Below are 15960 nucleotides of genomic sequence, written 5' to 3' on the forward strand. Positions count from 1 at the left end.
GAGTACCTTGCTCATACACAAAATTTTTAAAAACACGTGTTGGAGGAAATGTGTAGTAGAAGGATCTGATGATGATTGATTGGAAGCAGAAGTTTCGAGGACCATGGAACATCCTCCAATCTACATCTTCCCCTCTTTTACCTCTGCCCCACTGTACTCCAATCACCCAGTAAGCCTGAGACTATTAAGGATAGCCTGTTGGTTAAGAGCAGAAACCTTGAAACCCACATGCTCAAATTTGCACCCTACCCTACTAACCAAAAGACCTTGAGCAAGTTACATAATCTCCTTGTGCCTCAGTTTCCTCATCTATAAAGTGGGGGTAGTAGTAGAAACTGCCTCATTGAGGTGTTGTGAGGATTGGATATGTTACTATATGTGTAAGGTACACAGAACATTTCCTGGCACACAGAGCTGCATACGTGTTTGCTGTTGGCCATTACTATTATTATTCTTGCTGTGTTCCACCAGCCTCCTCAGGCCTGAGAGCTTGGTGACACCCAACCCTGTAGACTTGTCCCTGCCTGGTGCAGCAGGATTCCAGCCCAGGCAATCAAATCACTAGTCACAGACAGACATATCTGAGGAAGCTGAGTCCTGCAGAGGACTAGGAACTTGCTCAAGGTTACTCAACCAAAGAAGAACCTGGGCTAGAATCCAGAGGTCTCAGTGCCCAGGGACATGTCTTGGGCATGACCAGACTCCTTCCAGCCCTTTCAGGGGAGCTGTGTGATTGGCTTGACAGGGTTAAACACCGTGCACTTCCCATTGGGTCAGAAGTGAGCTGGCTGACGGGGATGGCCCCACCCAGTATGGCGGGAAACAAGGTGAAGCTGGGAGGAGCCTTTGGCCTCTCAGTAAACCCTCTCCTGCTGGGGCCTTGGACTGAGGGCATAGTCACAGTAAAGGGCCCCAGGGTGTCTGCCCCGAATATGTTCCTTCTGGTGGGATATGTCAGACCACCCCTGCCCTGCCCTCAGTCTTTCCAAAAGATGATGGGTTCCCAGAAGATCTCTGCCTTGGCTAAGCTCCCCTGTGAGCTTGGGGATCGAGGCCAGGAATAGGGATGGTCTACATGCTGAGTCTATGCCAGGCCTTGGATCCTTTCCTGTCTACACCAGCTTCTCCTGCAGCACCATTGCTCGGGATGCTTGCCCTCTGCCTCACATGAAATACACCTTCACCCCTCTCTAACCATCTCCCTTTAACTTCACTGTACCTCCTACCCCATCCTAGGTCTATTGACCCCACAGTGACCTTGAATGCATCTTTGTTTATTGACCATCAATCCCATCATCTCTAAGCCTTCACGGCAGAGACCAGGCTCCCTGGGCTCTCCTCTGCTCCCAGGCCCACTGCAGTGTCTGCAATGAGGAGATATTCCATCAATAATCATAGTAGGAAGGAAGAGCCTCATGGAGCTCTCAGTCATGGGGCAGGGAGAGATCATTTTCAACTCTGAGAATATGGGCTTGAGATTTTTATTTCATGGCAGACAGTTATGTTTGAAAAAGCAACACCCAGCATCTAAATGTTAAGTGCGCTGAGATAGACTCAGCCCAAACGGCTCCAGGAAGAAGCATGGGAGCTGGGGGTGCCTCCCAGAGGGCTTCCTGGAGGATGAGGGGCCTAAAGAACAGTAGGAGGTTTCTGTCAGAGGATTACAGCTTTTGTGGTTTTTATAAGGGGATAGAAAAAGAAGATGACACATTTCCTAAGCCCTCCTCCCCATGTGCCTGACTTCCTCATCCATATGGCAACCCTACATCCAGAGCAGTTGTCAAGCTTCCCCAGGAGGGGCTGAGAGATCTGAGCATGCGCCCTCCAAGTGAGGATATTTCTACCACCATCCTCCATCCACATCGACCCCCCCAGTGCCAACTCCAATCATTAGCATCGATGCTCAATCCTCCCCAGGAAAGCGGGAGGAGGAGAAGAGCCTCTTGAGGATAGAGGGAGGGTCTGCATTCCTTTCTGGGATTTCAGGGGATGGGGGTAGGGGGAGTGCCGCTGGCTATTCATACAGCAGGGGCTTCCAAAGCCCCAGCAGCCCTGAAACTGCAAGAGAACATCTGGGCGCTTCGAGGAGGGGCAAAGAGAGGGCTTCCAGCAGGTTCTCAAAGGGCTTGTAACCCATGGAAGGCTCAGGGCTGGCACCCTGGTGATGGACCCAGAGGGTCATGGTGTTCCAAAGTGGCAATGGGCAAGGATTGCTGGGAAAAGAGGCCATTAGGAAACTGGAATTGGGAAGCACAGACTCTCTTGTAGCCGGTGCGCTGGTAGCAACATGCGAGCTTAGTATAGCCATGTGGGTGTCTTCTGCCATCTGACTGGGTGGAAGGCCTTGGAACACCCCCGCCCCATGCTGCCACTGTTCCCCGCCCTGTGGCCTTTAAAATAGGGCTTAAATTTCCTCCTAGTACCCACTGGGGACGCCTCTGTGTTTTTTCACCTCATCCAACCCCCTGCTCACCCCAGAGGCAGTTGGCAGGTGATGACTAAGGTGGTTGGAAGGAGGGTCTCCAGAGAGCAGGGCGCCAGTTTCCAAAGGTGGAGACGTGATGCCACAAACCTGCGAGTGTCTGGCATGAGAAGGAAGTGGAGAGGGCGTGAGGAGCCAAAGGGCCTCATGTGGGGCTCCTGTTACCATGGAAGGAGGGGCTCTTCAGGGACAAGGTGTGATGGAGCTGTTGGCTGAGTTTTATGATGTAAATAATGATTAGGTCTAACTTACATGTGTCCTGCTTTCAGAGCCAGTCATGGAGACCTGGATTTCAAAAGCTATCCCTGCCCTCTTGCTGGTGACCCTGAGCAAGTCTAAAGCTCTCTGGGCCTCTGTCACCTCACCTGCAAAATGGGACTATTATTAAAACCCACAGTAGGTTGTTGGGAGGTTGCAAAGAACCAACCCACACAAACTACTTGGCACAATGTGTGCATTCAGTAAAGACAAATAATAAAGGGGGGAAAGAGTCAAGCTTCCTGTCCCGCCGCTGGGGCCCAAGGCTACCTCTGGGTGAGAGCCCAGTGGTAGGTATGGTGTCTTCCTGTGGCTCTGCCAAGGACAACAAGCAATACACTGCCTCTCCTTTCTGCACTGACAGGTCCCTGCCCTGCCTCCCGCACCTCTTTATGTAAGCCTCGCAGGTGGGCAGCTGGGACCTGTGCCAGATGGGTCAGAGGTATCTGGGGCCACACCTCACCCACAGCCCCAGGGCTGGTCGGGGCAGGTCCCCACTCATGCCCAGCCCCATTGCCTCATCACCTGGAACCTGGGGACCCGGCAGCACTGGCTCCCACACCCGTGATGCCTTAGCCAAAGGAGCACAGGGGATGCTGAGCCCTGTGCCTGCCAGTCCCAAGGAAGAAAAAGGCCAATGTCCTGTGGCAGCCAGACCCTCCCGGCACACCCTCTGCTGTAAGTCCTTGGTGGGGGTCTCTGGGGTCGGCAGTCAGGAATTACAAGAGAGATGCCAGGGGCCCTGATCTTTATGGTAGAGGCAGGCAGGCCACGCAGCCTAAGAGCAGTGAGGGGTAAGGGATATGGGGGAGGCCAGTGGGAAACAGCGCTGCAGACTAGATCGCTGCAGTTGAGAGCCTAGCCTGTGCAGAGGGAGCAGCCTATGTGGCCAGGACCATGGGGTTTGGAGGAGGCTCTGCTCCTCTCTCTGTTTGGGGTTTTTAGGATTTGGGGAAGTATTTGGATAAAGCCCCTCACTGAAAACATCCTGCAGCAGACAGGAGATAGGCTCTCCCTTTCCCCCCAGAGCAGAGAGAGGTGAGAACCAGCACGAGGAGCGGAGAGGGTGGGCCACAGTGATCTTTGCAAAGCAGGAGGCCCAGGAATCCGATGTATACGCTAGTTCTGTTAACCAGTTGTCCCTGGGGCCCAGAGACCCTGGAACCTGAGGGCAGCCACCTTCTGTGAGGCCAGTGTTGTTCCCGATAGGGTCAGAGCACGTGGCTTAGGAGGTGGTAAATTACAGTAGGGTACCCAGGCTGGGAGCCCGTGAGTCATGCCCAGGAAGGAGGGCAGCTGCCCCCTCGCCCAGCCAGGCCATGGGCATGACTCACGCTGTGTCTCTGTTCCAGGGCGGTTTGATGGCACTGGCCCTCTCTGGGGCTGATGCAGCTTTCTAGGGGGACGCCGGGACACGCTCACTGAGACTCTCACTCTTGCCCGGGTGAGTGCACAGGGTGTGGCCACCCCTCGGGGACCATGCCGGAGATGCTTCTGCTCAGGTCTGCCAGCTCCATCCTGAGGACTGTGTAAGGAACAAGCATCCCACCCATCCGCTGCCCCCCAGGGAGAGTGCCTGGGCCTGGCAGAGTGCCCAGACCCCTTGGGCTTGAGTTTGGGACTTTTCATCCTCCTTAGGCACCCTCCTAATCTCACCAAAGAATTTTCTTCTGTTTATTCTCCAAAAGATCCAAGAGAGCCCACTGCTAACAATGAGGCACTTTCCATGTACTCTCTCATCCTCTCAATTGCTGTAGGATTTAGGCAGACACCAGAGCTCAGAGAGGTATAAACTTGAACTCGAACCAGTAAAACAACCTGAACCCACACAAGCTGGCTGGAGAATCTCAACGGTCTCTGGTTTCCAGAAAGCATTTACTAGGCATCTCCTACAAAGAAAGCAGAAGGCTAAACGGGAAGAGGGGGGCATGGAGATGGATCCCCATCCATGAGGGGTTCCCATGGAAAACTAAGGCTCTCTCCAACTTACATGTCACACACATAGTGACAACTTGAGAAAGACTAGATCCAGCCAACATGTACTGAGCCCCAACTCTGTGCCAATGAGTATTTAGGGCCAAAGGACAGGTTAAATCAGCCCTGACCCCTGCTCTTCAGGAGCTTCCCAAGACACATGTGGCTTTCAAACCCCAAACCTGAGCATCCTAGGGTCCCAAGGGTGAGAGGGATAATCCAGGAGAACTTCCTGAAGGAGGAGCTCTCTTCCAGTGATTCCCAGTAGCTCCCCTGGCAAGATGGGAGGAGAGACATCTCAGAGAAAGCAGAGTCCAGGCTCCCTAGACTCCTCTGCCTCCTGCCCCCACCCCCAGCCACTGCCACCGCCACCCCCTGCTCTGCCCCACAACCACCTCACAATATATTTGCTCATATATGCCCTTCACATGTTTTCTTGCTCCCCGTGCTACTGGGCAGGTGCTGAAGACGTTTCTGCTTCTGAGAAAACGAGTAAGGCAAGGTGCTTAGCGTGAGCTGCGGTGATAGCAGTTGCTGTCCTCATTAAGGATCCTTTCTGGCTCTTCTTCTGAGGAAGGAGAAAAGCGAACGGAGGCCACCCAGCCTCCTCAGTCCACTCTCCTCGCCCCCTTTGCTGTCGTCCCGGTGCTTAAGAACTTCGGCCTCTGGGACTGAGCCCCTCTCTGGGGTGCTGCATTCCAGGAGGAGTCCAAGATTCCAGAATGATGGGAACACTGGGCTAACCACCTCTGGCAGGCTCATCGTGTTGACAGCAATAGTCACTCCTCGCCGGTCAGGATCATTTACCGGCCGCTGTGCCTTCTGGAATAGTAACAAGAATCAGAAGGGGCCCAAAAGGCTTCTGAGGAGTCCCAGCAGAAGGGGTTGTGCCCCAGGTCTCTTTTCTTGGAGGAAAGCATTATCAATTCCACTTTGGAAGCCAACTCCTCTGATTTGATTGACGCTTCTAACAGGCTTGGTTATCTGTTTTCCTAGCTGGCTACCAAAAACATCCTCTAAAGCAGGAGGCAGGTGAGTTGCTAGAGGCCAGCACAGGGACGGGGGCAAGAAGTGGCGGCTAGTAACGCAGTCAGTGATTAAGAACTAACAACTACCACAGCCAACGACATGTGAGGCAGTGGCCACGTTAGAGAGGACAAGATGGCCCTTGACACGATGCAGGTTGGCTCGCTATCATGTTACAAGCCGGACCAACAGAATCTTACTCATAAGACCCGAATGAGCGGGAGGAAGTCGGAAGGAGGTCCAGCAAATTCTGTTTCAGATGATGGACAAGGGTGCCGTCCCCCTCAAGAGACTTAATCTTTCTTGTAAGGGGAAAAGCACACTTTACTCACTTGGAAAATTAGGTTTTGAGCTTCTCTTAATCAGGCATCTGATGCCCTTCAGCCCCAGGGCGTAGAGAGTTCAATAAGATGCTCCGCGGCCGTCCATGGGGGGAATGAACCCGTGGTGGTCATGCCCAGTACAGGCGGAGGGACAGGATCCACCCTCCCGTTGAGGGAGGGAAAGGGCAGAACAGGGGAGTGGACGTAGCGGCGACCGAGCCACAAGAGTCTTGCTGCTGCTCTGGGGTGTCAGACACTTGGGGAAGGGCCTCCACGGCAAGTTGCTTCCCACAGTCGCTCCTCCCTGTAAACAGAAGGTTCTAATCATCATGGTTACGCTTGGCCCTTGGCTTCCTGAGGTGTCTTTTCATTCAGTCTTTGTTTGGCTATTTGAAAACCAGAACCAGTTTACACAAATTTTATTAGGTGGCAGAAATGCTGCCTGTACCTTTTGATGGTGAGGATTTAAAAACAGGCTTGTTTGTGAGGAAGTAGTTAAGATGGGTTGGGAGGGAGGTTACAGCCAATAAGGGCCTTGGCTAATCTGGGGGTGGCTGCCCAGCTGGACGTTTCAAAAACTGATGAGTGCTAAGGACGGACTGGCTTTGCCCTGAGGGCATGGCCCCACTGTTTGAGGACAGGGGCAGCCAAGATAAGGTATGGGCATTACACTAAGTTCTCAGTTCTCCCCTGGATGCTCACAGTGTGGGGGCCTCAGCCTAGTTGTATGTATGTCCCACCATTCGTCCTGTAATTGTCTGAGCCCCAAAGTCAGGGGCCATCTGGGAACATTACAGTGTTCTTTGTCCCAGAGAAGAGGGAGGTTTTACTCAACAACCCAAGAGAGTGATGGCAGTCACTGGTGATCCAAAGTCAGCAGGACAAGTCCCACGGTGCTCAGAACTGTTTCTCTCCGCCTGGCATCACAGGCCTCACCCCAGAAGCATGCTTTCTCATCTTTTCAGTCTGCCCAGCAGCCTCCCCCAGCAGGTTACCATGGCAACACAAGGACCGATCCAGCCCTGTGGCCCAGGCCTTGCTCACAACATTCCCAAGAAGGGGACCAGCTTGGCACCCCACTCATCTCCCCCCCCACCCCCTCCCTTCATAACCTCCTGACATCTTTTGCTTTCAAACCTATCCCAGGTTCTTAAACAGACTGCTGCCAGGTGGGCCTAGGTGCATTCACAAACTTAGTTTGAACCTGCGGTACCAGCAAGGAGTAAGGCCGAATGTGAGAAGCAGGTAACTGAGCCAGCTCCCCGGGAACTGGGCAGGGACGGGACTAGCCCCACCCTGACAGATAAGGGGGACTCCCTGGAGCCAGGGTCCTGCCCTAAGGGCTGTCATGACCAGCTGCACAGGTTGCATACTGCACAACTCCAGTGAGCTCTGTTTACATAGCCAATGACCATAAGATGTGTCTCTGAAGTTGAATAATATTGCAGCCCTGCTTGGTCCTGAACTCCATCTGCTCTTCCACCCAGGATGTTGAGTTCTGGCCAGTTGAGCCCTGAGGTGGAATCATCCTGAGGAGCAGTAAGGCCAAGTTGCTTATGGAGGCCCAGTACCTGGGCTGCATTGGTGGCTGGAAGAGGAGATTCACTGTCTAAGGCCACCAAGCCTGGGAGGCCAGGGGGATCTGGGCCAGGGGTGAAGGCAGACGGCGAGAGCTCCAGGTCTCCCTGATCCCATGCCTGTTCTGTCTGTGGGGGAATGGACGTAGGGCATGTGCACAGGCACCACTGAGGAGGAGGGGGCCTCATTCAGGGGCCTGCTTAGGACCCCCAAGAGCCATAGGAGTGTCCTCTGCTCCGCTTTGAGTTTCCAAGCATACCTCTTCTCAGTGTCTAAGGGCTGGTGGGTGTGGGGAGTGAGGGGTGAGGGGTGGGGACCTCCCAACCCTCAAGGCTTGCACAGCCCTGGAGTGGTGCTCAGAATCCTCCAGGGACGGACCCCAAGCCTTTCCTTGTCCACATGGGGACACTGCACCCAGAGAGAGCCCTAAACTTGCCCAGAGTCACACAGCAAATTAGAGCAGATTTGATTGCCTTGATTTGTCTTTCTCCTGGGCCCCTAGAGCCTGTAGGGAGAGGCCGGGGGTGGGGGTGCGGTTAGCTCCTGCAACGAAGAGCTCCCCCGGGAGGCAGAGATGCCAGTGTCACCCTCGAGGGTGCAGAGATGCCTTCTGGGCCAGCATCAGGAGCCCAGGCCCCTCTGCCGTCTTCTAATCATTGTTTTCCCTCTCCCCGCCAGCTCCCTGACTGATGGGCCAACACTCTCCAAGGAGCCCCTAAGCCATGCACTCCAGCTCTCAGAGAAGGTGAAGGATGACCAGCTGACTCCTCCTGGTGAGCTGGCTGGGAGACTGCTGGGCTGGGCGGGGGCGCGGGGCCTGGCCAGGAGTGGAGCTGAGCTGTGGGGGGCAGGTGCCGAGGGGCCATTGCAGAGCAAGCTGGGAGACCCACAGAACAGAACCGTGGGGGGCAGGACAAGTGGAGATGGCGCTGACCTCCACGCCCCCAGGGAGGCTGTGAAGGCCCTCCCCTTATGACTGCCGGGCCAAGCTGGATGGGAGGGAGTGGGAGGAAGCTTTTCGTCTTTCAGTTTGTGAAGGAGAGAAGTCAGTGAAGAAAGACCCCTGGGGCCTCACCAGGGATTGCTGGGATCTCAGCTCGGGATTGCTAAAGGATAGGAGGAGGCCCAGATAAGCAAAGGCCTTGGGGTTGCCAAGCAGGTTGACTGGTCCAGGGGGCGGGCCAGCTGGCAGGGTCTGGCAGGGTTGGTTTTGGAGGCTTGGGTGGTCACGTGCTCTTTTAATGACATTCATCCCCAGATAATTGCACCTTAAGGGAGGCAAAGTTATCATTTACCCTGAAGAGTCATCAAGATGATAATAATAACAGAGCTTTTGTTCATTTTTATTGGCTGTACAACAATATCGTAGCAACAACAGGTGTTGTTTAAAAAAAAAAAATAGGAAGTGACATATCCTGGGCACAGAGTGTCACTGCCTCCCAGGTCCTGTGCTGTCCTTGGGACAAAACATTGTTGCCGTCCTGCCGCTGGTCTCTGTCACTTCTCATGGGTGGGGGAGCCTCCTCCGAGGGCCTGGGTTTCCCATGGTGAATTTTCCCAGCTGTAGGCTCCTCAGAGAAGCGGGGAGTCGGCGGTGGCGGGTGCGGGGATGGCAAGTTGCCTGTGGGGTGTAGGGTTTGAACGGGCTGTGTGTTCTGAAGCATGTTCTCCAGTGGGGGTACGCCTGGTGTCTTCCTCATGGTTAGACAGCAGTTATGGATTTGGGGGAGTAGGTGGTAGCATTTGAAGTGGGACTAGCAGCAAGGGAGGCCAGTTTCAAGGGTCTCTCTACGGGGCTACAACACGACCAGAACCAGGGACAGGAGGAAAGGGAAAGAGAGGCCTTGGTTCTGAGGCCTCTTCCCTCAGAGTTTCTTCTGACTTGGGTGTTCCCATCGTGGCTTAGTGGGTTATGAACCCAATTAGTATTCATGAGGATGTGGGTTTGATCCCTGGCCCCTCTCAGTGGGTTAAGGACCCGGCATGGCTGTGGTGTAAGCTGGCAGCTGCAGCTCCAATTGGACCTCTCCCCTGGGAACCTCCCCTCCCCCCTATGCCTCGGGTGGGACCCTAAAAAGAAAAAAGAAAAAAAGTTTCTTCTGACTTGGTTTTCCTGGTCAGAGGATAGGCCTGGTGTGAGGGCAGGAACAAGTCAGGACTCCTCTGCTCTGTCACAAGGAAGTAGGGTAGGGCCAATGTCACCATGCCTTTTGTCTGAGGAAGAAAGAGGCATAATAAGGGGAGCCACTAGGCCAGGACTCTGGGAGCCCTGCTCCCCAGGCCGCCTGGCTCCTCAAAAACTAAAGACTAATCCCCTTGTCCTGGGCGGGGTGTTGCTCAATGCTGCCATCAGACAAACTGCCCCTCTTCCAGGCTGAGTGTCTCTGGGTGGCCTTGGCAGTGGTCTGAGCTGAGGTGTGGGGTGCACTTTCCCGGAGCAGCCTCTGCCTCTCTGCCCCTCCTCAGAGATATATAAGGACCTGGACCTGGAGTTCCCATCGTGGCTCAATGGAACCGTATCTGACTAGGAACCATGAGGATGCAGGTTTAATCCCTGGCCTTGCTCAGTGGGTTAAGGATCTGGCATTGCCATAAGCTGTGGTGTAGGTCCCAGACTCGTCTCGGATCTGGTGTTGCTGTGGCTGTGGTGTGGGCCAGTGGCTACAGCTCCAATTCGACCCCTAGCCTGGGAACATCCATATGCCACAGGTGCGGCCCTAAAAAGACCAAAAAATAAAAAAAGTGGAAAAAAAAAAAAAAGAGAGAAGGACCTGGACCAAGGAAAGGCCTTGGTTTCTGAAGGGAAGGGTCTGAAAGGCTCCAGAGAGTTCCCAAGAGGGGGCCAACTGGGCCCAGGCAGCTCCCACATTCTTCTCCCAGGAGCCAGGGCTCCTCACTGACTTGTCATGTTGCTGTGTCGCCTCTGGCAAGTCCCATCAGCTTGCTCAGGCTCGCTTTTCTCAGACTGGGCTGATTCCTTCCCTGCGGCGCTCAAAGAGCAGCTGTCAGCGCCCACGGATTTTGCACAGCAAATCCCTAGAGCTCAGAAGCCCTGACCATGGGTGACAGCCTTGGTGTTTTACAACTCGAAGGGCAGGAAGGGGGAGCCAGTGTGGGACAAGTTCCATGTGCCCTGAAGTGCACGGAGTCTGGAGTACTTCTAAGAAGGAATGAGCAAGTCCTAGCCCTTTGGCCCCAGTTGCATAATCTACCTTAGGATCTGGCAGCCCTGTATCAGCGGGCACAGAGAATAGGCAGGTTTCAAACAAGGAGGCAGAGAGACCTAGAGAGGGTCCCATCAGAGAGCTGCCAGCCGGGGGCCAGGCAGGGCATGGCTTTAACGGAGGGGTGGGGAGGGGGTAGGCAAAGCCATGCTGGTTTGTCAGGACTTCAAGAAGCTGGTGGGGGCAGCCCGGCTGGGGTGCACCTGGACTCTCCCTTCCCCGTGCAAGTGAGATAGACAGGCTTCTTTCTGGCCCTCAAAGAACTCCCAGTCTGAGGGCACATGGAGGCTGAGGAAGGAAAGCCTGACACCTGGGAACTGGGTGATCACAGTGGGCTTCCTGGACAAGGATGACCTCTAGCTGGCCTCAGACTTTCTTTTTTTTCTTCCCACCGCCCTGTGGCATATGGAGTTCTCAGGCCAGGGATCAGATCTGAGCTGCAATTGGGTCCTACACCACAGTTAGGGCAAGGCTGGATCCTCAACCCACTGTGCCTGCCAGGGGACTGAACCTAGGTCCCAGCCCTACAAAAACACCACTGATTCCATTGGGCCACAGCGGAAACTCCTGGGCTCTGACTTTGAAGCCTTCTCTGGGCCTAGGCCTAGGCCTGAGCCCTTGGGAGTTAGGCATCTGGGGCTGGCGATGAGCAGAAAGAGACAATCAGGGAGACGCCAAGGATACTTCTCGGCATCACTGCCCAAGGGACCCCAGGAACTTCCCTTGGCAGTGCCAAGCAGGCCTCATTGGCTCCCACAAGCCTGGCCTGTGGGTAACACTCTGCCCAACCCCATTTCACGCAGCTTCCAGTGCCACAAGGGGTAGAAGGGGAGGCTCTGGGATTCAGCTGCTACAAGATCCAGGTTCACTGTGGCTCAAGTGCCCCCTGTGTGCCAGCCTGGCCCTGGGGCCCATTTCCATGATTCCCCAGCAGCTCCAAGAACCTGGCCTCCAGCCTCTGTTTAGAGGAGGAAATTGGAACAGCTTCTCATGGTGAGGGGCCTTGAAGTTGCTGTTTCACAAAGGACTTTCCATAAAATTGTGACTGTCGGAAAAGAATTAAATCCTCTTTCCTCACACATCTATCCCCTTAATAAGAGCAACTTGACTGAACGGTGTGAGGCTCTGTGCTAAGGAATCAACTTGTATTCTTTCATCTTCTCTTTGTGGTAGCTTTGGCTGTCTGAGCTCTTCTGTGTTTCCATACAAATTTTAGGATTGTTTGTTCTATTTCTACAAATTATGCCATCAGAATGCTGATCGGGGTTGTGTTGACCCTTTAGGTAGCTCTGGGTAGGATGGATATTGTAACAATGTTAACTCTTTGAATCCATGAACATTGGATATCTTTTCATTTGTCTGTGTCTTCTTCAATATCTTTGATCAAGACATCAATTCTATGTCTTAAAGTTCCTGGTACATAAATCTTTCACTTCCTTGGTTAAATTTATTCCCAGTATTTTATTGTTTTTATCATTCTCATTTGATAGGGAGAAATGGAGCTCAAAGAGGTTCAGTGATTTTTCTCAGGGTCACACAGCTAGTAATAGGTGGAACTATAACTGGCCACACTGCCTCTTTGGGACCTAGATAGCATCACACGCACTGTGGTCCCCTCCCCTCCTGCAGCCCTGGCTCCTAACCACTGAACTGCAGCCCCTCTGGGATGCTCTGGGAGCCCTGCCTTCAGGAATCGGGGTTCCCAAGAAGCTGGAGGGCCCTCGAACTCTGGTCCCTAGGCTGAGCTCTGAGCTGTGCAGAGTGCTGTTCTCCCAGGGGGAGCCTCACTGAGCAGGGCCACAGAGCTGCCAGGATCTGACCTCCACACAAAGGCAGCCTTGTGCTGGGCCTGGAGATACATTTCTTTCTAGGTTGAACATGAACCCCAGCTGGAGTGGGGCAACATCAAGTCCACAGGGAAGGGGAGGGGATCCAGGGAGAGGGGCTGCTGGAAGTGCTGGCCAGCCCTGTCCCCACACCCACTTTCCCTAGGAAACTCTTACACCCACTGGGGAGCTTGGAGCTGGAGCTCGGGAGGCTGGGAACTCAGCCTAGCCTATTCTCCAGCCCAAGGAGGCCCCAGCCCTCCTCTGTCCCATGCCCCTAACCTTCCCAAACATTTCAAGGGCATGGGTGGTATTTTGACTAGAAGGAGGTGGATGTTGCCCTTGTCCTTGGAGAGCTCAGATCCCGAGGCCGAGGGGCAAGGAGGAGCCCTGGGGACAGTGTGAGGCTGAGGACCTCATGTCATTTCAGCATCTGGGGGCAGTGGGAGTAGGAGAAGGCGGGGAGGACTTCTCAGAGGTCAGAGGAAATTGGTGGAAAGTGCTCTTTGCTTGAGAAATGGGAACCAGTGGTAGCCCCAGCCTCACTATCCAAAAAAAGTGGGGCCTCTGGGATCTTTGTAGAAAAATCTTCCTATTCAGAATGTCCTGCTCTGGGAGTTCCCGAGTTGTGGCTCAGGAAGTTAAGAACCCGACTAGTATCCATGAGGATGCAGGTTCTATCCCTGGCCCCACTTGGTGGGTTAAAGATCCCACATTGCTGTGGCTGTGGTCTAGGCAGGCAGCTGCAGCTCAGATTCCATCCCTGGCCTGGGAACTTCCATATGCAGTGAGTGCAGCCCTTAAAAGCAAAACAAACAAACCAAAAGATATAAAACATCCAGTTCTGTCAAGTCACAGGTGCGCCAAAGTCTGGAAACACTCTTCTGGCCTTATCCTTAGCTCTTGTCCTGTCCCAAGGCCACCAGGGCCTCTTCCCCTTATACACCCCCAGGATGCCCGGCACCAGGCTGAGCTGGTTCCAAAGACCCTCAGCAAAGGGTCCCTGTATGAAGAGGGACTTCCTAGTGCTCACGTCAGGAGCTGTGGGATCCAGTGCCCTAAAGGAGAGAGATCTTGGAGAAAGGTCTGTCCGGGGTCCGAGAACCATGTTTACCCCGGATCAGTGTCTCCTTCCAACTGCATAGCAAGCTTTGTTCTGAGGCTGTTCCCACAGACTGCAAAAAACGTCCAGGCTTCTCCTCTCTGCTCTCGTGTTTTTCCCTTTCCCAGCTAATTGAGAGTGACCTCGTCGGCTGTTGAAACGCCTTTATCCCAGAACCCCAGAGAACACAGCTCCCTGCCTGCCCAGCCAGCGCCAGCATAATGGGCAATTGATAAGACACAGGCCAGGGTCAGGCCAAGACAAGTGGGGGCAATACGAGAGAGACGGGAGGGGAGAAGACGATGGGGAAGTGTGGGCTGCCCTTGGCCACCCCCCCCCCACCCCCCGACTCAGCTGACATTCTCCGGGAGCGGGCGGGGCTTTGCTTGTGGCTGTTGGCTGCAGGCTGCCTCCTAGCTGGACTCTCTGTAGACCTAACCATTTAAAATCAGTTCTGGTGGGGATCTTGGGTACCTTACTGGGTGAGAGGGACCTTGGTTGCAGCCTGGCCATGTTTTGGCTATTATGATGGCAGTGAACTTGGCTGGGCATGGGATAGACCTATGCCCCTGTGGAGTTTCGAGGTGAGGGGATGGAGACAACCTTAAGGGTTTGGCATCCCATCCTGATTTCCTACATCTCTGCTACCCTCCAGGGAATCCATCCACTGCAGGTAGGCAGGCTGAGAGGTACCCACTGTGGCCCTGGGTCCGCTCATGATCCTTCCTCCCTCCTGCCACCAGCTGCTTCTCCCCCCTCCCCCCATCGTGCTAGGACTCCTACCACCCCCTGATCTCAGTGGATCTGTCAGGATCTCTGCAAATCCCATTCCAACTCTGCAGGAGAGGCTCTGAGTGGGTCTGTCGCCACCCACAAGGAACACTCCAGACTCAGACAACTGACTCCTTCCCTTGTCTGTTCCTTCTACCTCCTTCCAAGAAGGATGTGAGATGACTTAACACAAAAGCATAGGCACTGTGAGGAGGCGGATTCAATCCATGGCCTCGCTCAGTGGATTAAGGATCCGGCATTTCGGTGAGCTGTGATGTAGGTCACAGATGCAGCTCAGTTCTGGCATTGCTGTGGCTGTCTGGCAGCTATAGCTCTGATTCATCCCCTAGCCTGGGAACCTCTATACACCACAGGTATGGCCCTAAAAAGCAAAAAAAAAAAAAAAAAAAAAAAAAGTTAAGAAGGATGATTCAGCTAATGGCTTTGATTAGCTTCATCTAATTTTTTAAAAATCATTTAAATATTTTGTTTTTTTATTTTGCTTTTTAGAGCTGTACCTGTGGCATGTGGAGGTTTCCTGGCTAGGGGTCAAATCAGAGCTATAGCTACTGCCCTACATCACAGCCACAGCAATGCAGGATCCGAGCCAAGTCTGGGAACTACACCACAGCTCATGGCAACGCCAGATCCTTAACCCACTGAGCGAGGCCAGGGATGGAACCCACAACCTCATGGTTCCTAGTCAGATTCATTTCCTCTGCACCATAACAGGAACTCCTAAATCATTTAAATTAAAAAAAAAAAAAAAAAAAAAAAACTTAAAAATCAGGTGAGGAATTCCCATTGTGGCTCAGTGGGTTAAGAACCTGGCATTGTCTCTGTAATGATTCAGGTTTCAACTCTGGCCTCACACAGTGGGTTAAGGACCCAGCGTTGCTGCAGTCTGTTGCATAGGTCACAGATGCGGCTTGGATAGGGTGTTGCTGTGGTGTGGGCAGGCAGCTGCAGCTCCAACTCAACTGCTAGCCCAGGAACTTTCGTATGCCACAGGTGCGGCCTAAAAATAAATAAATAAATAAATTGAAAAAGTGTAAAATAAAAATCAGGAGATTACACATAAATACCCAGCTTTCAGGTACGTCTTGGTTTCCATTCCTACTGGGTACCAAATCCTGGAGCCAAGGAGTAGCTGCCCCCTTTAGGTGAGGCCTGTGTTGTCCCCCTTCCCCAAGCCCCACCACTCCCTACTGCCTCCTCAACAACTGAGGCTGCAGTCCTGCAGTGATCATTGCCCTTGCAGCTTTCCTTATGGAAATTTCACACTATTCCCTGTCTTGTTCAAAAACAGAGAAACCCAAGGTGGACTACACGAGCCAAGTGTGTCAAAGAAAATGAGAGGGAGCCTATTTCTTTGTAGAAATGAAGGCTCTGCCTC

General features: G+C 53.5%; 1 protein-coding gene across 3 annotated transcripts in view; it reads left to right on the plus strand.

Moving 5' to 3' along the window:
- Positions 1-15960, plus strand: part of ACSBG1 (acyl-CoA synthetase bubblegum family member 1) — a 54366-nt gene that overhangs the window by 18621 nt on the left and 19785 nt on the right. Inside the window, exons 1-4 of one of the 3 annotated variants that reach the window (XM_047794689.1) lie at positions 3299-3418; positions 4093-4269; positions 7210-7308; positions 8320-8414. In XM_047794689.1, the coding sequence (XP_047650645.1) occupies positions 4220-4269; positions 7210-7308; positions 8320-8414 (244 nt within the window). In that variant the 5' untranslated portion in view covers positions 3299-3418; positions 4093-4219. Of the gene's footprint in view, positions 1-3298; positions 3419-4092; positions 4270-7209; positions 7309-8319; positions 8415-15960 lie in introns of those variants that run through there. The other 2 variants (XM_047794687.1, XM_047794690.1) reach the window with 2 other exon arrangements.

Source organism: Phacochoerus africanus, chromosome 9, assembly GCF_016906955.1.
Source record: "Phacochoerus africanus isolate WHEZ1 chromosome 9, ROS_Pafr_v1, whole genome shotgun sequence".
Lineage (NCBI taxonomy): Eukaryota > Metazoa > Chordata > Mammalia > Artiodactyla > Suidae > Phacochoerus > Phacochoerus africanus.